General features: G+C 36.0%; 1 protein-coding gene across 6 annotated transcripts in view; it reads left to right on the forward strand.

Moving 5' to 3' along the window:
* Positions 1 to 4,761: 4,761 nt before the first annotated feature.
* Positions 4,762 to 23,850, forward strand: part of KDM6A (lysine demethylase 6A) — a 59,177-nt gene continuing 40,088 nt past the window's right edge. The window contains exons 1-11 of one of the 6 annotated variants that reach the window (XM_010171540.2): positions 4,762 to 4,813; positions 7,552 to 7,586; positions 11,046 to 11,139; positions 15,246 to 15,372; positions 18,108 to 18,206; positions 18,590 to 18,809; positions 19,366 to 19,500; positions 19,943 to 20,098; positions 20,745 to 20,840; positions 22,855 to 22,959; positions 23,570 to 23,850. The exon at positions 23,570 to 23,850 is cut by the window's right edge and continues 115 nt beyond it. In XM_010171540.2, the coding sequence (XP_010169842.1) occupies positions 15,251 to 15,372; positions 18,108 to 18,206; positions 18,590 to 18,809; positions 19,366 to 19,500; positions 19,943 to 20,098; positions 20,745 to 20,840; positions 22,855 to 22,959; positions 23,570 to 23,850 (1,214 nt within the window). In that variant the 5' untranslated portion in view covers positions 4,762 to 4,813; positions 7,552 to 7,586; positions 11,046 to 11,139; positions 15,246 to 15,250. The remainder of the gene's footprint in view (positions 4,814 to 7,551; positions 7,587 to 11,045; positions 11,140 to 15,245; positions 15,373 to 18,107; positions 18,207 to 18,589; positions 18,810 to 19,365; positions 19,501 to 19,942; positions 20,099 to 20,744; positions 20,841 to 22,854; positions 22,960 to 23,569) is intronic. The other 5 variants (XM_029085851.1, XM_010171542.2, XM_010171541.2 and 2 more) reach the window with 5 other exon arrangements.

Genomic DNA, 23,850 nt, shown 5'->3' on the forward strand with positions numbered 1-23,850 from the left:
GTGTATGCATATGATGGAGACACATATACAAGATGTAAAAACATGGAAGCGTTTTAATGCAGCATGGCAGTGCAATCAAACTGCAAGAGTTATTAGTGCAACTGGTTTTGACAGTGGTCAAGATCACAATGTGTGGCCTACAGAGTGTTTTCTTCTGTTTTGTTTGTGATTTTGAGTCATTTTGGAGTTTTCCTATAAAAGAAAACTGTAAGCATATTTTAGAAATGCCATTATTACATAGAGGAGTAAGTGCTAAATGGAATTAACCTGCTGGGTGGCATCTGCCATCATTTGGAGAGGAGAAGCCATGAGAAGAAGCCATGAGAAGAGAAATAGTTGACTCAGAATTTGAGCATTCAAACTCAGGAGTATTGGTGCTGGTACACTTACTTCATTTGTGAACTTTCTACTCGTGAGAGGTATCTTGGTCCAGGTTTTAGCTGTAACTCTTAACTGAGAGGTTGGCATTCCGGGCACGCAGTAAGAGCTGGCTGTGCCTGCTGGCCAGGTACCAACAGATACCAGCAAGGGTTATGCTGTGCTTTCCGTTCAGCCTGGGTGGCAACCTGGGCTCAGGGTGGTTCAGCTCCGAGGTGATGCTGGTGGTCAGCAGTGTGGGCAAGCTTCCAGTCCTCCCATTTCCCTGTGGCATTTTATTGCTGCTGACAGTCCTTTGGGCTGTAACACAGGGATAGCTAAATTTTGGTGCTGCACAAATAATGATAAAACATGCAGGCCATGTGAGTGTTGAGATAGCTTTATGAAAAGCACTCTGGCGTACTGAACAAGGTGTTGGTCTTTCTGTCAGAAATAATTTTTCAGACACAGCTAGTCAAAACAAGAATTTGTGCTGAACATACTGCTGCTATTCAGTGCATGTGTGTGTGTGTGACCTTTGTTTCTTCTGCCCTCGTGCAGCTTCCTTCTACCCTCTCCGCTTAACAGTTTTCCTCAGTCTTGAGGTTTGTAGGTTTGTTTGGTTGTTGTTTTGGGTTTGGTTTTTTTTTTAATATTGGGCAAAAGTAACCGAGTGTTTACACTACACAAACCTTCATCTTACAAAATGAACTTGTTGTGAGTTCAGAAGACGCTGGAGAGCGGAGCGGTGAGCTGACGTAGCAGCACATGTGGCACGTCCTCTCCTGACCCTCTCCCCTGGCCCCAAACATGCCTGGCAAATGGAGGCTTGGCACTCCGCCACGGCTGATTACGCAAGGCTTTCTGTGTCCTACTTCTCTGAACAAAGGCTGCTCTGAGGAACATAGGCATCACACCTAGGTCACACAGGCAGCAAAAGCCATCTCCTGACAGCATTGTACTGAGTCAGGATGGAGCTTTACTTCATGGTAAGTCTGTGAGAATTGTCAGGTTTCAAATGTTGGCTTGCCTCCCTTGCTAAATAAATGCAGAATCAAGAGCTATTAAACTTGCTAATGTCATCCTGGAGAGAAGGAGGGAGTAGAGTCACTGTTTTGTGGTCTCAGGCTTGGATGTAAACAGAGATAGTACTGAAAATCTTGCAGTTCTTTTTGTGTTGGTCATTTATTGATTAAAGGAACAACTAAAACCCGGGTACTTGCCTCTTAAATTGTAAAAGACTACTTTGTTAGGAGAATTGGTGTTTAATTCTAGTAGTGAAAACATACTAAGTTACCTAAATTGGTGTCAGATTACTGTTACTTTGCTACCAGATGTAATGCTTTCATCAGTTCTGTTTATATGCAATCCACTGTACTTCTGAACCTTGGAAAGGTTACCTTCGAAATTGTTTCCACAATCAGAGGCAAGTCAAGGACTCCAGAGGAGACAAAATAGGCTGTAGATAATTGTGCAATTACAGATGGCTACAAATCAAGGTATGTTATGACTGGAGCTGCAGCTCTTGAAGAGAGCCTGTTACTTTTTAACATTCAGCACACTGCCTTCTAGGTAAATCCTCTTACTCGGGATTTGAATTTCTATAGACTGCTGTCTGCCTTGAGGTATTGTATGTCGTCTCTGAACTGCGGCGGCCTCTCCTGCATAATAACTATTTCACACAGCAGTAGCCAGCTTCAGTACTGCAATATTTGAGAGAGGTGCAGATGTTTGCTAGCCGCTTCTGTTTGTTGCAGAAATGGAAGTTGGAAATTATTACTATTTTTTTTGTTTTTTGGTGATGGTAATTGTGATTAGTGGATCTGCTTTTGGCTGAAGAGTTTTATGCGTTAGAATGCATGCATTCTTTTTTTTTTTTGGTCTGATTTTGAATACTTAAAGGGGAGCTATATATTATTTATATAGCAAGAGGTGTAGGTTTGCTTGTGTATGTGTATTTCAGAGATTCTGGGTTTCCTGTGTATTGCTTTGTGATAATTGTTTAGTCCAAATGGTTTCTTTTGCTGTAGTTACGGGCTTCGGTTTATCCATTTCTTTACTGTTTGTGGCTTGGTGAACAGTGCAAGCAGAAATTTACTACACTTAGAAAATGTTCTTAATGTGGATTTTGAAATCTAGAAGTCAGGTAATGTAGCAGTAAGAATTTAAATTTTTAGGAGGCATTGCTGAGAATATTCCTGCTTTTTTTTTATTGTACAGCACTGATACTATGGGCATATTTAAATGTTAAAATGGTTGGATTTTCTTATATGGTTGCCTGCTTTCTCTCAGTGAGTCTCACTGCAATAACAGTTCTGAAAAGCTACTGCAGAACAGTTGTCAATCGTTTCTCTGTAGAGCTGCTTATTTTTTATAATAGCATTGCTAGGTGAGAGCAAATCTGTTCTTTCTGCTTTATCTTTTCATATTAATTGTTAGTGACAGTGCAAGATGACACATCTGTGCAAAGCGGATTTTGTACCATTTAGATCAGTATACTCAGTGTACTGGCCAAAGTATATAGGTCTGTTCCTTTTTTTGTTTTGTCAGGCAAAATGCAATATAAAGTAGAGCACTTTATTTTTATTTAGTCTTTTTTTTTTTTAAGTTGCCTGCTTAGTAGAATCACTATGGTTACCGACTAAAGGATGTCCCTGAGGCACACAAGCTGCATTGCAATGTAAGTGAGGGTAGATTTTAAGTTCTCTGACTGCTGAACACAAGAAAAATGAACAGGCAAGGCAGAGAAATAAGCTAATATTCAGTATTTATAAGCTATTATTTAATGCTTGCTCTAAGGTTAAAAATGTATTTTACAAGTAATCTGTGTGCAAGTTCTTTGTTTTCTGTGCTCTCTTCTGGGAATTACATTGCTAAAATGTTCATTAAAAATCATACATTTGTGTTACTGTTCAGCTTGAGTTTGTTTCATTTTTTAAAAGCATTTATATATTACAAATTATGTTGATAGAAGTCAGGGTGTAAGCTGCATCGCTGTGCCTTGCAGAGCTCATGAGAGCATCACCATTCTTTTTTGTGTGTGCTTTACTATGAATAATACATTAATTCTCAAATAGTTTTTCTGTTAAAAATGTTTATTTAAAAATTTGGTGGTCTGTTAAACTCTTCTTATAAATCTCTGAGATACGTGTTTTATAGATGTGCTATACACAAGGTATTATTAGGACCATGAGGAAAGTTGTGTGGTATCTAGTAGGTCTGAGTTTGACAAAACTGAAAGCAAGTTGCATATGCATCCATTACTAAGGATTATTTTTTTTTTCTTCCCAGTTACACTAATAAGCTCCTGATGCCACCTAGTTTGGCATCCTGAGCAGTTGAGCTGAATTATAATTTTTGTGCTAACAAAATAAAATATACTAAAGCCTATCTAATGTTTTGTGTATTAGGAGCCACCTAAACCTGTATTTTGTAGATCACTGTATTTATTAACAGTAGTATTTCATACACTGTCTCTTAGATTCCTGTATTCCTAGGCCTTGTTCTCTATTTAATTAATATGTTAATCCAAATTCTGCACTGTATAGGAATTTTCTATGAAGTTTATGGAAAAGCTCAGAGGCACTTGAGTGTTTGTATGGCTGTTCCATTCATTTTAACACACTTGGTTGCATTTCAAAATGTAAATAGTGATCACTGAATTAGCATAACACTTGTGAAATGGTTGCTCACATACAGACTTCCTGGCAAACAGACTTCATTGCTCTGCTTGTGTGACCTTGTTTCTAGAAGAGTGAAAGGCTTGGCTCAGAACTTCAGAAAGTAGAGACATTTTAAAAGATATTTTTTGTATCTTTTGAGGAAAAATTATTTAAAATAAACAAGCTTTCATGTTTAACTGAAGTTATCTTAAAACCTGGCAGAGAGGATTTTAAGAACTTAAGAACTCATGTTTTAATGTAAAGGTACTAATTTTTAAGTGCTTTTTGGCAAGAGATAAATTTTTAAAGAAGACTTCACTCAATTTGAAGGAGGAGTATTCTGTTTTTCTAGACAGACAGATTGAGAGCTTCAGTGTTTTATCTCCATGAAGCTTTCAGCTAAATATGACTTATATTGTCATTTGTATGTTCTGAGGAAAACTTGATCTTCCAGTTCTGACCATTCATTTGATGCAGTCATTCTTTCCTCTGTCATCCCAATTGTTGTGTGGAGATGTCTGCTGCCATCTTGCATTACTAGAAGCATTGCTACATGTTTGCAATAAAAAAATTTGCTCTTCTGTAGTAAACGGTCGAACAGAAATTGAAAATTGTTTTCTTTAAGACACATAGTAAAATACAGTATGCATTTTCAAGTACAAAATCGATTTATTCTTAGTAATTTGCCAATGTGCTAGTACTACTTTGTTTGAAAAACAAATCATTCTTTGTTTTTCAGCATTTTCAGTTAGCTTTGATTGACTGCAATCCCTGCACTTTGTCTAACGCTGAAAGTAAGTAACCTATAAGTATTTCCATTTATTTTGTTGTACTTTTTAAAAAAAAAACCTAAACAAACAACTGTATCATTTTTTAATGAACCAATCCTTCAAAATCAAAAGAATCGATCCTGAGAGAGGGAGACTACAAAAACTGTCTCCATCTGTCAATGGAGACAGATATTCCAGTGGAATTGTGGATTGTTTTAGTAAATGGAGTAAGTAGAAACTGAGGCTTGGCTTATTAATTGCTCTGAAGACTTGAGCTGTGGAGGAAATGTACTATTTTACTGTACATTTGTTTATTTATTTATAAACATAGTGCACACATTTAATGGTAATTATTTAAAACTTTGTGGCATCTTGATTATCGTTTTTCAGTGATCATTTTAATGACATTTAAATTTATAGATCTAAAGTTCCGCATCATTCTTACGCTGTTGAAGTAAGAAAAAGTATAAAATGTAATTTGATTGTTTATTAAGTGCCAACTGTGTATTAGTCTGTACTTCAAGATGTTAATCGTTTAGTGTAGTATCATCTATCGTATGCAGTATAAACTGTAGGCTGTTACAGGGCATCCTGCAGGTATTTACCCACAGTTAGTGAAGTTATATTGCAAGAATAAGTGTATGTTCCCGTGTGTTTTGGAGTCTGTAAGAATTAAAAGGCAAACAGTTATAAGGGAAGTTATTCCCTCGGTTCTTAAGGTTCCTTCATGCTGCTCTTGGTATTGAGCTTAAGCTAACTCTTAAGTCTAACTTCAGAAGCATTGGATTGATTTAAAGGCATTTTATTATTTCTTTAATTCAGAGCTGGAAGGAATTCTGAATGTTCTGTCGGCGAGGGTAGTGGAAAGGAGTTTGTTTACGTGGGTGAAGCTGCTGGCTGTATAGGTACCAACGAGCCAGCTGTGCTACATGGTCTTCTCCAAAGCTTTGTCACTTACCAGGAGCAGGCACAGATAATTTTGTAAAATTATTTACAGAATTCTTCCTAAATCAATAGGTTTTTATTGTTTTCTACTAGATAATAATTCTTTATTATATTTCATGTTAGTTCTTATTGTTTCTCACTCCCTTTATCAATTTTCATGGTATCTCTGAATTTCTGTAAGATTTTCCTAACCCTTCCCCCACAGTCTCCTCTGCCTCCACATGTATGTAGAGGAATGGCCCCATGTAAGAGCTTCATTGCCCCGTTGCCTTGGGCATGGTGCTTGAGAAACCCAAAGGAAGAGAGTGAAGAGGAAGGAGGGATACTTTGTCAGGTTCTCCTGAACTGCTAAGCAGAAGGAGAGCCCTGCACTCTGACCCAGGGTGTCGGGTACCATCACATAAATACTTGAGATTGCCTTAATCCTACCCCTTGCATTTGTAAAGGCTCAGTGAGTAACAGCATTACAGTGAGCGACTTCCGAGCAGAAATGTTTGGGTACAAAGCATGTCTTCTTTCTATTTTGGCACTCTATAATGTGACACCTTTAATTTCTTTCCCCTGCATGGCATGGCTTCCTTTTGTAGCTTCACACTGAAGGGGTTTTGCTATGAGGGGGAAAAAAAAAATGAGAGATTTTTTCAATAATTAACTCCCAGAACAAAAGCAGAGGTTTTTCTTTCATCAGTATGGTGAAGTTGATGATGTGGTGAAAGTAATGGGTGTGTTATGTGCCCTCTAGGAAGGAACACAAAAAGTTTATTAAAATTTTAGATGATGCATTTCATTTTGACCTGGTTTCTGAAGTGCACTAGGCTACCTCCTTTATAGTGAAGGAAAAAACAGTGTACAAAGGGAGCTTTTCCCCTCCCTTATGACCCAGAGAGAAACCTTGGAACTCCAATTTACCTGTATAAAACTCTGTATTGCACTATTCTGTAGCTTCAAGAGAAAAAAAATCTGTGTAATTGAAATAAATTGAGCTTGGCTCAAACACAGATATTTTCTTACTTTTAGTCTTCAAGAATATCAGGCAAAAGTCTGTCTCAAAGAAATTTTCTCTTGTCATCAAATCAGAGGAAGGATTACATTCATTTCAGCTAGCTTTAGCTATTCACCAGTCCATGGCTAGTCTAGGTTAGCAGTTCTCAAACCTTAAAAAATCAAGCACTCCACCTTTGCTTTAATGATTTGAGCAGCATGAGAATAATTTCTTCTCTGCTTTTACTCTTGAACAACTTCAATTTTCTTTCTCCAGCCAGCAATTTTTTTGCCTCCAAGAGCTGCTAGTAGTATTAACACATTCTGTGCAATTCGTATGAGGAATCTAAGATGGTTTACAGTAATGATCAGAATACTGTCTGTAATGAATGCTTTTGACGTTGATTGAAAATAAAAATGTTGGCAATTGAGTGAAAATAGAAAATACATCTTTGTGTCTAACTCAGTTATGTACTGAAAATATTACCTGCGCTCTCTTCTTGTACATCTGTTTACAGAGATTTTATCACTAAGTTTCCTGAAAGGTTAATGGACTCTGCATTCCAGAATACAAATAAAATCCATGGACTGTGTTTCTGCGCTATCTGTTTGCAATCTCAGTGCTTTGTTAGAATACATACTCATTCTCTGTTAGTTCTGTCATATTAAGCATAAAATAGCGATATAAACAAGTACTTTTTTTGTATCTTCAAAATGTGTTTTATCTTGGTTTTGCATTGATAAATTTGAAATGTTGTTGGTCCCTCACTTGAAAAAAACATTGTAATTGTTGTCGTTCATTTAGACTAATAATTTTTATTTTTCTACTCTTACAGTTCAGTTTCACATTGCCCACTTATATGAAATCCAGGTAAGCTTTAAGCTCCTTTTTATGAAGTGTGGTTAAGTTTCTAACTATATGATGTAATCGATCTGTGGAATTCAGATTATAGAGGTAGGCTTAAGTCTCAAATTGCTAAAGAAACTTTATTTGCTCTGGCTAAATTAAAAATATTTCGTATGTGGACTGTCATGCTATAAAAGGGAGTAGCTATTTTAATAAACTTACCCATTTACTAGTCTCACAAGTTGAGTGCAAAAAAACCCCCTAAATATAATTTTTAGTAAAATTCTTTTATTTTTTATATATATATGTGTGTATGTATATATATAAAAAAAAATATAAAAGAAGTTATATATAGATATAAATATACATAGTTTTTAAATTCGTATATATTCATATTGTTTTTCATACATATGCACACACAGTCAAGTCTAGCCACTTGCCCAGGTGCCTTTTAAGTGTATTTGACATGAAATTTTTAAATTTAACTGAACATAGCTGACGGAAACATTTGAGATCTGAGGTCAACAGCACATGAAGCACTGTTATTAATTCTATATCAAATCCAACCACAGAGTTTTTTAGGTTAATCTTTTGGGAAATTACAGAACACTTACTGAGCTTCCAGAATATAAGTAAATTAAAACCAAGTAGCTACTGAAATAGCTATTGTATACTTGTAATTTGACTGACTGGTCGTATCATGTAGACTGTATGCCCTTTTATCATGTTTATAGGTATTATATGACTGAGGAAGGGATAGAGCATGAAAAGAAAAACTATTGTAATTAAAATGGATGACAGACACAAACTGCATTTTCAGTCAGTTGAAAAGGAGCTTGATAAAGTAAGTGCTGTCTTTTGATGGCATGGCGGAGAATTACTTTAGGTATTTGTATATAAATAAAAGATACAAATTTGGTAAACAAGATATTTTTCTTTTGAATGCTTTTGGTGCAAAGCTGTATGACAAGACAGAAATCCCCAGTCTCAAAACACCACTAAGAAGCTTCATGGACTGTTGTGGTTCTTACCTGGCCACCGTCCAGATTTCATTCTGAGCACTGGAGCACATCTAACACATTTATATAACAAAGCATCCTCACCACGGTAGTTCTTTTGGTCTGCTAGAGTAAAATGGAAAGTTGAATACCTCAGGTCACCATGCCACGTGCCTTATATAATTGTATGGCCAATGTCACAAGTGCTTAAGCTGTGTTTTCTGAATGACAGTCGTCGGCAGCAGGAATTTTATTTTAATGCAAGTCAGAGCAAAAAAGTTTGAGTGCATTCTGCTGTTAGACTTGGCTTGTCTCACAATTCTGCTTGGGGGGGTTATCTTCTTTTCTGGAGTTTGAGAAACTTGGGACCACAAAGGATCTTGCCTTTGTTCTGGGTATTACTTCTGACACAACGAAGATATGTTTTTGGAGGCAAGCTGGTTGCTTGGTGTCTTTTAAAGGACACGATGCTAAAGTTTTCTGAACCCTTCCATATGTTTGAAAATTAACCTACTCTCTAATATTTGATGAAAAAGGTAATTAATTCTTTAATTATGTACCTTCACGTTACTGGAGTTTAAGTGATGAGTTGCCAGCCTCCGAACAAGAGAATAGGCCGGTGCTGATAAGAGTTAGCGGTGATTTTTCATGGTGTTCAGTGGTAGTTGTTACTGTTCCTTCTGTGGCAGTGTCAGTCCCTCTAGCTATTTAGGGTGGTAGCTTATACAATGTCTAAAGAAAGATGTTGGGTTGGATTCCCCTCCCCCTTCCCATTTCTAAGACCATGCATGATGCAGCCAAACTTCAAGGACTTTGGATCTTTGGAATTAACATATATAAATAAAACAAAATGTGAACTTCTAAAGGGTAAATAATACAACAAATAAAAAAGGTAAAAAATACTCTAGATCTGGAAAACATACCCTATTTTATTGGTCTTTCTGCCTCCTCTCGGCATATAAACATCATTTTCAAAGTGGCAATATTAGGCACCAATATTTACCTGTTTGACATCTGGATTGCTGCCTCTGCTGTCGTGCTGTACAGTGAACTTCCATTGATTTGCTTTTCCTTCATAGTCATAAACTACAAATTTTGTTCCCAATGTTAAATTTAAAATTTTTCCTGATTGTTTTTATTTTGCTGGCCATGGATATTTTATTTATTTATATTATTTGTTTTCTTACCAGTTGTCTGCATTTCATGAACACCAATTAAAAATCTTTTCTACCAACTTCCCCTTGTTCCATTTGAAAGTATGTAATTGCTGCTTTAATTTTTCTTCCTGACTAGAGTAAGATTTTAAAATCAACAGAGTTGTCTTTTATGATTGTGAGATCTCAAGAACCTAATAACATTTTAAACTTCTAATAGGTATTTACATTGTTTAGTCGTCTTCTCAGTTTTCCTTTTTAAACCATCAGTGGTCATTAGTATGTGCTCTTTGCATAAGAAAACCTGTGACTAAGTCAGGGCATTTAGGTAGCCCCATTTATTTTAGTACACTCTTCATCTGTTTGACAGGATGAAGTCTTATGTTTTTCTATAGAAATTTTAGAATTTTTTATTTATTTTTTTTTTTTAAAGTACTCTTACTGACAGACCTCAACATTTATGTCTTCTAGACCTTTGTGGGAGAGGAGGAACAGAAGAATTAAGCATTTAAAATACATTCACTGTTAAACAATTATTGTTAGGATAACACAAAGATAAATGCTGGCACTATTACAAAAAATTTCATCTATCGAGAAGTCTTAACTTTTAATATATACAAAACACTTCTTACTGTTACAGAAGTCAATAAAGACCATGATCCTAACCTAGAAATACGTTTTCTATATCAAGACCTGTTAATATAGGGAGTTAAGAATTAAATGTTTCCATGCTTCAAGCACACATAGAAACTACATAGCAAGTAAGAAGATGGCATACCTTTGTTCTCTAGGCATAATCCATAGATGTGTTTTAATTCTAAATATGATGGGACTCTTACAAGGACAACAAATATGTTGAAAAGACAGTTCAAATATACCAAAGCAAGGAGAAAGGCAAAATTATGCCAACCACCAATTACTGATAGTCTTCATGTGTGTTACAAATTTCCCAGGAGGAATTTATGTAGGATTTTTTCAGATGTAGACTTGTATTCAAGCATTCCTCTTAAAAACAGTATATCCACTTCAGAAAAAGAAGCATAATGCATGTATGAGGAGTTGACCAAATTTAATAATTTGATAATTACCCTCAGTTATTTTAAGTAGTCAATTTATATTAAATACTATCTTATTGAAAGTTATTCTCTTACCATATATATATATATATACACACGTCACTCATTAAAGCTTTCATATGCACTGTATGCAAAAAAAAAAGCTACAGAATTCTTTGTCACTGTGTTTGTGTGCTGTCAGTGCTGTGAAATCGTTGCTGTTGGTGATCTGTTGTCAGCTTTATGATTAATCCGTTTACTTTTTTCCTTTTGCAGAGAAAGTATCACTCTGCAAAGGAAGCTTATGAACAACTTTTGCAGATCGAAAACCTTCCTGCACAAGTAAAAGCAACTGTCTTACAGCAGTTAGGTATGTAAAATTAACTTTTACTTTCCTGTGTGTTTCTTTTTTCAATCTTCGCCTTCAGCGGTGCTTTTTAAGGCTCCATTTCCAAAGTGAGTTTTAGACACTGAGTGTGGTACATGAGGTTTTCACCCAAAATAGAATGCATAACAGTAGATAATTAAGTAAATAAGAGAGAAGAAAAAGATTTTAATTAAAAACAAAAATTAAAAAGGTCTTAGACTTGGTACAGTGTGTGCATTACAGGTTTTGGGCAATGAGGGGGTGGTCTTTCAGAGTAGGAGTGCAGCAGTTAGAATTCTGTGTTCTCTGTTATATATCTGAGAACATGCCTTGGATAGCCAGGCTAAATGCAGTAAACCAAAATAGTTTGTTGCAGAACAGAACAACATGGCAAATGAAAAGTTCACCTTTTCTTTGTCTTTAATTATAGTACGTAGTGAAAACCTATTTCTGTAAATAAAAAGTTTACCATCAGATTCCATCAAAGAAACCACATAAAAAGAGAAAAAATATTATTTTTTAAAAAAAAGTCATATTCCGTATTTATAGAAAGCTGATAACTCATCTTTAGACCAAAATTTCTAATGGATGGGTAGAATAAATGACTTTAGTCCTATATGCCTTATAAAAATATTTCCAGAATATTTTGTTAAAATTGCTCAACCCAGTGCAAAACTTCTTCATTCACTTTCTCCATGTTCTTCATCTAATCTATTGTTCTAAATATTAATTTAGCCTGCTTATGCCCATTTTTTTTGCCCCTTTCACATAGTGGTCATTTAATTCAAATTAGTAACTGTCACTAAGTTATGGCCCCGGTGCTTTCTTTTTTTGAAATGCAGGTTGTGTTTGGATTTGGAGTGGGCTAACTTGTTTGGCTTTTGATTCTTCTGTGTGAAATCACAAATGAAACTGCTGCAGGGGTCCACTGCAGGACTCTAGGTGCTGATCTTTTTGCTGTCACACGGCAATGTTACTTATATGTCAGTATCCCCTTTGAATTTTTTTTTTTAGCTTGATATTATCCCACTAGTATAAATTGTCAGCAGTTTCATCCAGGAAGGCTATACATATGACTCACGGAAGACAAGCTTCCCAAAATAGCTGACCAGCGCTTTCTCAACTCTGTTTGATGCACGTTGCCACTTTAGAACCAAGGGCGCATGGTTATATTCATAAAATCCAAGCACAGATCTCTGTGCCAGCAGTCAGAGCAGTGACTTTGAGAATCGTCTGCTGTCTTGAAACTGGATTAACTCCCTTTATTTGATCAGCATAGGTCACCTAGTTCTGTAGTGTGAGTTGTCTTCTATGTGGAGAAAGGGACAGAGTGGTCTTGGCCAGAACATTGAAGGAATAATACCATTTCTTTTGCTCTTCACTGTTAACAGTGGTATTTGTCAGAATATGGTGTTTACTGCAGATTTAGTCTCTAGCAGCTGGTAATAAAAAGACCTCCTCAGGAAGCCTAGTCTGGGTGGTGCACTGCTGCTTAGAAAAAATAATAGAAAATACCTGCCATCTGCCAGAATGCTACTGGCAAGACCCAATCAAAATGTATTTGTATTTCTATGTTGAACTCCTTTTTTTTTTTTTAATATGGACAAAATCGGCATTTTTGTTTATTACATTAGTCCCAAGAATGGAAAAGTAGTCAATATGCTAGTGAAGAATTCGAGTTAGGTCTTGCAAATGGGAAACTGCACAGCTGACCAAGGTTTTTCCATCACCTTCTTTCTGTATGTTCTTCATTTTATGCATGAGAAGAGACACTCAGTTTCCTTTACCTCTGTTATATTCTAGTAGAAAACTTTTGGTTTTTTCCCCTCATCCTCTCTCTTATTTTCTGCCTTTCTCACCTCCCTGCAGAGGACTATGAAATCAGGAAGCAACCCTTGTTTCAGCAGTAAAACTAGATAGGGATCACTAGTTCTTGTTTCTGTCTCCTAGAAATAGCTTCTTTGTTCTTATCAGTGAACCTCAGTAAAGATCTCCTGAAGATACAACATGTTATCTTTCAATCCAGCAAGGTTCTGATGAAACAGAAAATAGGCATCACTACACAGCATTTCCAAAGATTGAGGAAATTGTTTAATATCTTTTTTTACACTTGTTTATAATTCCTGAACCATTACCTTTATCTCAGGCTGTGCCTGGCACTGCACCTGGTAGGTTTATCCTTAGTGTACAGTTACGCAGGTGCATTGTGATAACCACCCTGGCATAAGCCTTTTTTTCTTAAGGTATGTATTTTCTATATGCTTAAGAATGTCAGTGACTTAGGATTTGAATCAAAATCATAGCTTGTTTATGAAGTCCATGATAGAAAGTTGTGTATGTTGTATGTCTCTGCAAAAATTATTGTGTCATCTCCTCCTCCCCCTTTTTTTTTCTGATGGGTAAGGTTTTGACTTGCTCCGTCTTCAGACAAGATAAAGTCCTCTTGTCAGCACTGTAACCACTTGGCTCCTAACCTGACGTTTCATGCAGTCCATGAAATACTCAAACTTCTGCTTCTAACCACAGTTTCCAAGTTATACTTCTTAAAACACATCAGGCAAACATTATTCAATACATATGGTTTTCTTTTGGAGCGTCTTTTTTAAAACCTGGAAATTTGCCTTCCATTTGCAAAAGTGTCGCTGTGGCTGTTAACAAACTACAAGCAATGGAATAAAATATGAGCTGCGTGGAACAGGTAGAAATGGCAGAGTAAGGCTGCAAATACTCATCAGTTCAGTTCTCAGCCTTGCCTACTTTGTCACGCGTTTCAGATGAGATCTGAATTTGATCTGGATCTTTTGAGTGGTGTTACCTGTTCACGTAGTTAGGCTGCATCAAAACCAGATAAGCTCAGGGAGCCGAAGTTCAGATGATGGAGGTTTTAAATGGACATTTAGGGGAGATGTGTGTACAACTCTGTAGGTGACTAATACTTTATGCAGACCTTGGATATTTTATGAAATTGGTATGATAGTGTTCCAGGGACCGTTGATGGGCAGGACACTGTAAAAACATAGGGACAATACATTGTTACATCTTATGTTTTACAAATGTTGACCGAAAAGCAGTGGATTGTTAAAACAAATACGTGGAGATTAAGCAAACAGCCAGACATGGCTGACTAGTGTGGTACATAGTGATTTCAGCAAGCCAGCTGCCTGTTACAAAGGATTTCCTTGTACTCCTGATACAAATGAGATTATTTTGTGGCTGCTTAAAGGAATTTCATCTAAGCATAGAGGCAGTTGAGGAGCAGCTTGAGAAGATGATGAAGGTGCTTTATTTGAAATGGTAGCCAAGCCTTGCATCAGTGTTAGAGCAGAAATGCGTTTTAATAGCATGTGAGGGATTCTATGGGAGCATGGGTTGTGGGAGGCCTTTAGAGTGGGGAAAAGTAATTTGTGTAATGCAATGAAAGAAAAAAAAAACATTTTAAAGAATGCAATGTGTATTTAGATGAGGACATAAAACAGTCTTTTCAGCAGAATTTGTTATGTAGGTGAGAGGTGATTGCATTTGTCAAGGTGGATGGAAAGGGTGTTGTAGCAATGAAGCTAAAATGACAATGTAAGAAATATTTAAGTGGAGATACAAAAATTGTTACCATTGGTCTTTCTGTTGGGGAATTGTCCAGATGTAGGCATGAGATAAATACGAGGATTTAGAAGAAAAGAGGTAAACTGACTTAATATACAGATAATTGATGTGTGTGATAGGGAGAATGGTGGCATTTTTCACAAAAACAGAGAAGGTATCTGTGTTCAGAGGAGGAAAGAGTTAACTTTTTCAGATTAACTTTTTATACTAGAAGATTGAGCAGTTCATAATGGTGCTACTAACCTTGTAGAAAATTATTTAAACCAAGAACACCCACTTTAAAAGTGCCTGAAAGTAATTGTGACTTAGGGTCCTTTTGTCCTGTAATTTTAGTATAGAACTTTAAAAGTTTTCAAATTTTCATTTATAATATTATATGTAAGTGATATTATTGTTTTATACCCCTATTTCTAAAGAGGAACTAATGCTGTGAATATCCTGCTATGGCAAATAAATGTTAAATGGTTTTAGGGAATTTCACTTCTGCCTTTTATGGGTTCTTTTTGTAGGCTGGATGCATCACACCGTGGATCAGCTTGGAGACAAGGCAACCAAGGAAAGCTATGCTATACAGTATCTCCAGAAATCTCTAGAAGCAGATCCAAATTCTGGTCAATCCTGGTATTTCCTTGGAAGGTGAGAAATTACTTTATAGACACTGTAACTATATTTGTAAATTTTTTGAGGATACTCATTATTTTGAGTATCTTAACATTGTTTTTCTTCTTAATACTTTCAGAGAAAAAATGAAGGGAAAGGATATATGTATCTACTGAAGTCTAGTTTTCTGGAAAGTGTATAAAAAGACAAGGTGCTAAAATATTTGGAATTAATATAGATGAGAAGTTGAAATGAAGTATGTTACTCAAGTGATCCTACTTTTTTTGTAGTTGTTATTCAGTCTACACATTTACAGTAATCTGAGTCTGCCCTGCCTGGTTTTACCTGTTCCTCCTACTACTGCCACATGCATTCTCTCTCTCTTCCCCCACCTGCCTTCTTTTTTGGTAAATGCTCTTTAAATGCTGTTACTTTTCTTCACACCATTTTCACAATTCTTTATCTCTTTATTTTCTCAGAATCTCCCTTGTAATCTCAATCAGTTTTTGCACTAAAATACAAATATTTTCTCAGGTATACATCCATTTATAAAAAGTATATGTTGTGATGAAATATTAGGCCAAGATAGCTCATAGTGATCCATTCTTATATCTATTTAAGTGTTGTATTAATTCTGTACTATTAGACAGTATTTTTAACTGAAAATTAACTTATTCCAAGATGTAAATTATATAAATTTGATTACTTTTCTTGGTCTTCTTTTTTTTAAAAAAACCTACTGGTTTGTGTAAAGTACTCTAACTCTTGAAATAATCAGATTTTGCTGAAAGCTTTGAGGGCAGTTCAGGTCCATGTATGAACAGGCCAGTTCTGTTGTGAAGTACACTAGAAAGGAATTACACAAAAATAAAATTAATATCCTAACTTCAGTCTCTTCTAGCTGACTTTCTTGGAGGTTCTGGTGACATACAACTCGAACCTGCTTTCATTTTTGTCATACTAATTATATTCCTCTAGCTGTTCCTGTAGGACATGGCTCTTCAACCAGCTGTCTGCAGGCTCAGGGAGGAACCGGTACTGGCACCAAGCGTGAAGGGCAGAGGACTAGAGCGGGTGTGGAGGGAAAAGGGAAAATAAGCCAGGGATCATCTGGCTCATTTTATCATCCACTGGGCTGAAGTCGTGTTTTTATCTCAGTAGTCCCATTCCACATGCCTTGAGCTAGTTGAGCTCTTGCACAGCTGCAGGATGGAGCTCCACAAAGTACATGTGTGCAGCTGCCTGCTCCTACTGTTCCATGGCTTTCATGTGGTTAGAGTGAAAACTAGGAGTGTACTAGGAAGGGGGAGAAACACAGGAAATGGGGAAAAATATCTAGTAGAAGCATCTCTTATACTCTACAGGGAGGACTAGAGCAAAAATGTTCCTGTGCCCCATTCCTCCTATCCATATGCTGGCAGGAGAAGAGGAAAGGATCAGGGTTACAGGGTTGTATAACCCTTCTTCCTCTTTTTCCTCCTCCTGTATTCCCATGTCTTATGCCTTGGTCCGCTGGTTGTCTAAACTGGATAGCAAGTTGGTTTAAAGCTACCTTTAAAAAATATACTACTACCACCCTCTTCTTCCACTGGAAAAAACGTATCACTTTGTTTTAAGTTTCATTAGGTGCTTAATATTAGTGCTGTCCTAATCAGACTCTTCATGTATGTGACAGGCAGACAGATTGAAATGTGTCTATTGAAACTTGAGTTAGATTGTAGTTAAAATGATCTTCTGAAACATTATATTCAGACTTAATGGATGTTTTTTAGGCAAAGTACTGTTAGATTGTAATGTTTTCCTTTCCTAGTATGCCTCAAGAATACATGAAAGATGTAGCGTGCTTGACAAACCTTTTGTCTATACTGTTCTGCTTGTTTTTTATTTTTTACTAGAATAAATTTTCTGTTGTTATTTATGTGTTATGAAAGTTGTCAGTTCTTTTTCCAGCAGGGAAACTTACTACAAACAATATAAGAAGCAGAGCTATTGTAGACTAAACTAGTAAATGTATATGTATTTTTAAGATTGTATTTATTTGAAGCTTTTAATTTTAAAAAGGTAGGTATTATTCCCTGTGGTATAATTGTAGTGCTCTTTAGAGTTCTGATATTTCTGCTTATAATGCCAGAATACCTTTGGATTTGTATGTGGAAAATGTTAAAGTAACAAATGTGGAAAAAAATCCAGAACAGCAGGATTTCTTTACAAAATTTCATGCTCTCTATATGCAGTAAAACTAACTGGTTTGTTGTTCATTACTTGAAATCATACTGAGATGTGAGAAATGCACATAAAAAGCTTCCCAGGCAATCAGGAACCATTCTGATTAAGTTGGTCAGTGTCTCCTAATAATAATGAAACACTGCTTGTAGAAAATGAAGTTTCATAACCCTTTGTTTGATGAAATAGGTAACTTGTTTCTTTATAATGCTATCTGTAGATAAATATTGTTCTTATTGACTGATAAGTTACTGTAAATGAAAGAAATGTAAGTCTTTAAAATGTGGTATGACTCTTTTCCTTACAAATGCAGTAAGCTAGGGTTTAAGCAGTTTTGGTGTACTTTTCAAATAAATAATTAGTAATACGTGTTGATTAAGATGTTTGAGTCTGCTTATGCCTGGCATTCAGAAACAGCAAATGTTTTGGATTCATCTAGACGAATCATTTGCATGACTTAGTATTTATCAGATCAGTCTTGGTAAGCCATCCCAAATTATTACCTTCTATAAATATTACCAAAGGTTTTTTTTTTTTTCTTCTCCCAGGTGCTATTCAAGTATTGGGAAAGTTCAGGATGCCTTTATATCTTATAGGCAATCTATTGATAAATCAGAAGCAAGTGCAGATACATGGTGTTCTATAGGGTAAGAATGATGCAGGGTAATATGGTGATATAATTTAATGCTAGTATATATAAATAAAGAATATCAGCTTTTTAACTTTTTTTTTAACTCTTGTGCTCTCAAGTGGACTGTAAAGCTTTTTTATTTATACTTCCATGTTGTCAAACTTGTCTGATTTGAAGTTTAAATGATAAGTTTATATTTGCTTTCTCAACTTTTAAAAATCCTGAATCTGCTATGTATATGAGCACTGCATGTTAAGATTTTATGTGTTGTTTATGCTTATTACTGTACTTTATATAATGGGAAAGTTTATTAAGGGCTTTGAGGGGACTGTGTATATTTGACTTGTTTGTATTTTTACTTTGTTATTAATTCTCAACTTCACTAATCTTTCTATTCAGTGTGCTGTATCAACAGCAAAATCAGCCTATGGATGCTTTACAGGCCTATATCTGTGCTGTACAATTGGACCATGGCCATGCTGCAGCCTGGATGGACCTAGGCACGCTCTATGAGTCCTGCAACCAGCCTCAGGATGCCATTAAATGCTACTTAAATGCAACTAGGAGCAAAAATTGTAGTAATACCTCTGCACTTGCAGCACGGATAAAGTATTTACAGGTAAATGTTTTAAGAAGTGGGAAATATTCTTCCAAATACACAGCAGAGGGGAGGGGAGAAGTAACACACAAGTTTAACTTGCAGTTATTTGTGGTGTTTATAACTTGTTTTCATGTGTATTGTAAGCATATCATAGCCTGTAATATTTTATTTCTTCATTTTTAAGTGGAACTTAATTCCTTATAAACACTATTTTGCACATTTAATCAAAACATACTGTTTTACATCACTTTGCTTTTTTCTTTGTATTGTCTACATTTTTAAGTTCTCATAACATATAGAGAGAATACACACACACTATCTTTCACTCTTGTTTGCAATTTCAGAAGAAAGGAATTATGAGACCTCTGAATCCAGAGCTCATCTTTGTTCTGATTCTCACAAAGGTTTATATTCTGGTTACCCTCTTTATACCTAGCACCTTTCTAAAACCCCAGATTTTAAATCTATCCTCTCTTTAAGACATAATTAGCTACAGCATTTAGGAAGATTTCATGGACTTGCTCTTACTAAAGTAGGCTTGTGTTAAATTTGCTTTTTACATAATTTTTCCTAGGCTCAGTTGTGTAACCTTCCACAAGGTAGTCTACAGAATAAAACTAAATTACTTCCTAGTATTGAGGAGGCATGGAGCCTACCAATCCCCGCAGAGCTTACCTCCAGGCAGGGTGCCATGAACACAGCACAGCAGGTGAGAAGTTGGGTTATGTTCTGCAGGTGCCCAGCTCTAAGGGTTCTTTACAATCGGTAGTGGTCAAGCTTATTTTATTGAGCACAGGACTGGCTTTTATTAATAAAAAGCCTTTGATTTATTTGCAAAGGGATACTAGATCAAGAAGCTCCCTATAATGTGGGAGAAATATGGGGGTACCATTTTAGAACCTTTGTGGATTTTCATTATTTTAAAAGATTTCATCTTAAATAGAAATGCTGCAGTGGTTTAATAATCCCGTGAAAGGTACACATTCCTCCATTGATGACCATATGGAAACTGATTTTTCAGTTATTGATACCATCTTCAGAATATCTACTCGGCCCTTTTAATATACGTGGGCTGTTAAAATAGATAATTTAAAGGAAAAAAATTAAGAGTATATAGAACCATATTTTTGTCTTCCTTCTGTGATTCTTAGGCTTGTAAACCTCATCATCCAAATACTGAACCTGTACTAGGCCTCACTCAAACACCAATTTCACAGCAATCCTTGCCACTACACATGATTCCTTCTAGCCAAGTAGATGACCTGACCAGTCCTGCCAAGAGGAAAAGAACATCTAGTCCAACAAAGGTATATATTCTGATGAACTAAAGAGCCCCCTACCAAAAAAATTTATATGGAAACATGCATTAAAGTGATGCAGCATGCACAGAATTTGTGCTGTAAATTTGAATCCTTTGGCATCAAAGTGGGGAATGTTTTTAGGAATTTTAAAAACCATTTTTCAGTGATGTGTTCTGTCAGGTTACCGTTCAGACAGGAGGTGTGTAAGGGCAGTGCAGATCGGTGGCACTATACCACAGTCATAGTTGTATAAGTACAGTCATAGTCTGATGATAGAGAGGGAGACGATCATGTCATCCTGTCTATTGCCTTTGCTTATATTTAGAATTCAAGTGTTTCATCATCATGTAATAGTGTTACAGTAGATAAAAGTATTCAGTTTTTTAAGTAGTAAACATTTAAGTTAATTGCATAATCCGATTTGATTGTTTCTCATTATGATATTAAATATCATTTAAGTTTTTCCTCTGACTACTCATACTGTATGGGAATGGTAGAATGAGACTTGGCATGTTGTAGTATGTTCTTTGTTTATATTGTTATTCTTGAAACAATGACTAGTTCTTTCATAAGTAAGCTAAAATCTAGATAGTAAAAGAAATTATGTTGACCCTTTGATAGTCACGCATTTTAATGTAATGTTTTCTCTCAGAATACTTCAGATGTTTGGAGCAGTGGCCATACAGTGTCACATCCTCCTGTACAGCAACAAATTCATTCTTGGTGCTTGACACCACAGAAATTACAGGTAAGTATGCTGAAGATCTTCAGAAGCTTTGATATATTTTTTGTTTGTTTCTTTCTTTCTTTCTTCCTCATTTCTGAAATTCAGTGTGAAATACTTCCCAAGTAATTTCCACAGTGTAATTCAGGTTGTGCTAATATTTATGGCTTCTCTATGTGAAATTAGTTATGTAGTAAAATAAATGCTCTTGAGCAGAAACTGAACACTTGCATTGTATGAAATCTGTAATTTATCAATTAAGAACATACAGTAATTCTTTTTTCTTATGATGTTTTAAAGATAGATATGCAAATTGCCACACTTGTGTGCCAAGTGAGTTTTGCTACTTCCTGTAATGTGGGGAATATTGAAGGAGGTATATTGAAGGAAGTATTGTAATATCCTCTTTTTTTCTCTGAGGTAGCTTCTTGTATCAAATTGCATAAACAAATATGCACATTCTGCAAATGCAGTTACTCAAATGGAATCTGGTACTGTTTTTCTATATTTTATGTCATAGATTATATTTATAGGAAATGCTAGATTTTATTTTTGAAGTCTTGTTTCAGGTCTTTTTTGTTACGATGTTTTGTTGTCTCTTCAGTTCATTAGGGTTTGCGTTGAGCTTCAGGAAGAATTCCATATTTTGAAAATCAGGGCTAGCTGGAAACTCTTACCCATGTATTACAGATACTGTTTTGGATGCAAGGAAGAGTTGAAGGGAACACAGTGCAAAGGCAGAAGGGATTCTGATTGACTTAGCGGTGTTCCCCTCAACTCTAATGTAGTTCTTCAGCTGTTTCTCTGTCTGAACAACATTGGCTTTATTATGCTGCATAGTTTTCCCCTCCCTTCCCTCTTTCTCCCAGCCACCTCTCCACCCCTTTGGTCCTCACTAATCACTTTTCTGTATCTCCCTCTCTTCATGCATTCTTATTATTTCTCTCTGCTTATTCCTACTACTTTTTTGTCTTTTTAGTTTCACCTTTTTCCAGAGCCAACTTCCTCCTCTAAGCAGTATCTAAGTAGGCTTCTCTAAGTATACTGAATTTGGTGGCAATAGCTTCCAGTGTATATGAATAGGAAAGCTAAAAAGATACGATGCAAGAGAAGAAGGAAACTTAAATTTTCTAAGTCAGCCTTTTAAAAGTGGCAACTCAGAGACTGAATGGATATGACAGCATAATATGACACCAAATGGCTCAGCTAACAAAAGCAGAAGGGGAAAGGGCTGTGGCCACACGGTAGCCTCTTGGGCTGCAACATGTCAGAGGAGGAGGGATGGGTGTTGGTTTTGGTGGGCAGCATGAACAGTGCTGTCCACAAAGCCTCTGCACCCACAGCGCTGGAGAGGAGCACAGGAGTTTCATTTTTGGGGTTTGGTTTTGTTTTTGTTTTTTTTTAAAAGGTTTACAATGATGTAAAGTAGCTCAGTATTTGAGAATTATGTCTATATGTCACCTTCTGTGTAGCACAACTTTTGCCCTCCTCTCCCTACCCCCCTCCCTTCCTGGTAATAGTTACTTAAATTTGTCAGTGGCAAATGAGTTCAGTATCCTATCTTAAGATATTGTTCTCTGTAACTAAGTTGCATAGTTTTCTGAGTTTATTTTTTATATTTTCTGGAAAAGTTTTCATGTGTGACTATAGGTTGAATTTTCTTTGTGCTGAACAATATTAATAAAAGAATAGCACATTACAAAAAGTGCTAAAACATATCTAATGATAATAAGAATTCTGCATAATCATACTTGAATGTAGTTTTCTTTTACAGTACCACTACACTTAATTTTAGTGTGGTGATAATATTTATACACTCAAATAATTGAGAAAGTCTCTTTAGTTTTAGTAACTAATAACAAGTTTGGGTTACAGAATACTGTATGGGAAGATGTTTGAGTCTAGAACAGAAATCTCAATCATGTTTTCCGCTTTACAGATCTTGTCTTCATGGATAATTTTTAATAATGTAAGCAAGAAAGTTATTACAAAGCATGTGCAATTTTAATTATTCTGATCTGTACTGCTGCTTTTTCAGCACTTGGAACAGCTGCGTGCAAACCGAAATAATCTAAATCCAGCACAGAAACTTATGCTGGAACAGCTGGAGAGTCAGTTTGTCTTGATGCAGCAACACCAGCAGGTGAGAACAAAAATATTTTTCTCTTTTACAAAACTTTTGTCAGTAATGGTGTCTGTTGTGTTTCTTGCATTCTGAAGAATTTCTGTTGTACAGAGTTCTCATGCCCTTTTCTACATTACATTAAGTCACCTTTTATTGTATAAAGCATAATTGTGGTTTACTGATTGAAATGTAATGAATTTAGCTGTGTTTTATTACATGGCTACCACATAGTGTAAAAGTTTTCAAGCCACACTTTCAAACTAAAGTGAGTGGAAATGTCTAAAAGTAGTCTTACTTGAAAAGTACTTAGTTATAATAAGCTGTATTACAGTATATCTCTCCTCTCATTGTTCACTTCTCTCTCTCTCAGTGTCCAACTTTAGCAGTAAAATGCTAACACTCAAACTGAAAAGCCTAGAAGAAAAGTGTGCCAATAACTTAACCTTAAAATTCACTCGCCGCATTTGTGAGCATGGCAGTCATCTTATTTCTCAAAAGCAACTCTGAAGATCTTAAAATTGGTATAAAATTGGAAATGACCAGTGCAATAAAGTACGCAAATATTGTATGATCTTTACTTTTTAAATTCTGTAGCTAATGTTCTTGTGCTTTGTTCATCTTCCATTAGATGAGACAAACAGGAGTTGCACAGGTACGATCTACTGGAATTCCTAATGGGCCAACAGCTGATTCATCACTGCCTACAAACTCTGTCTCTGGTCAGCAGCCGCAGGTTGCTCTAACCAGAGTGCCTAATGTCGCTCAGCGTGGAATCCGTCCCGCCTGCCCGGGGCAGCCTATGGCTAATGGACCCTTTCCAGCAGGCCCCATTCCCTGCAGCACAGCAAGAACGCTGGGTAGTACAGACACTATTTTGATAGGCAATAATCACATAACAGAAAGTGGAAG

Source organism: Antrostomus carolinensis, unplaced genomic scaffold, assembly GCF_000700745.2.
Source record: "Antrostomus carolinensis isolate BGI_N321 unplaced genomic scaffold, ASM70074v2 scaffold2057, whole genome shotgun sequence".
NCBI lineage: Eukaryota > Metazoa > Chordata > Aves > Caprimulgiformes > Caprimulgidae > Antrostomus > Antrostomus carolinensis.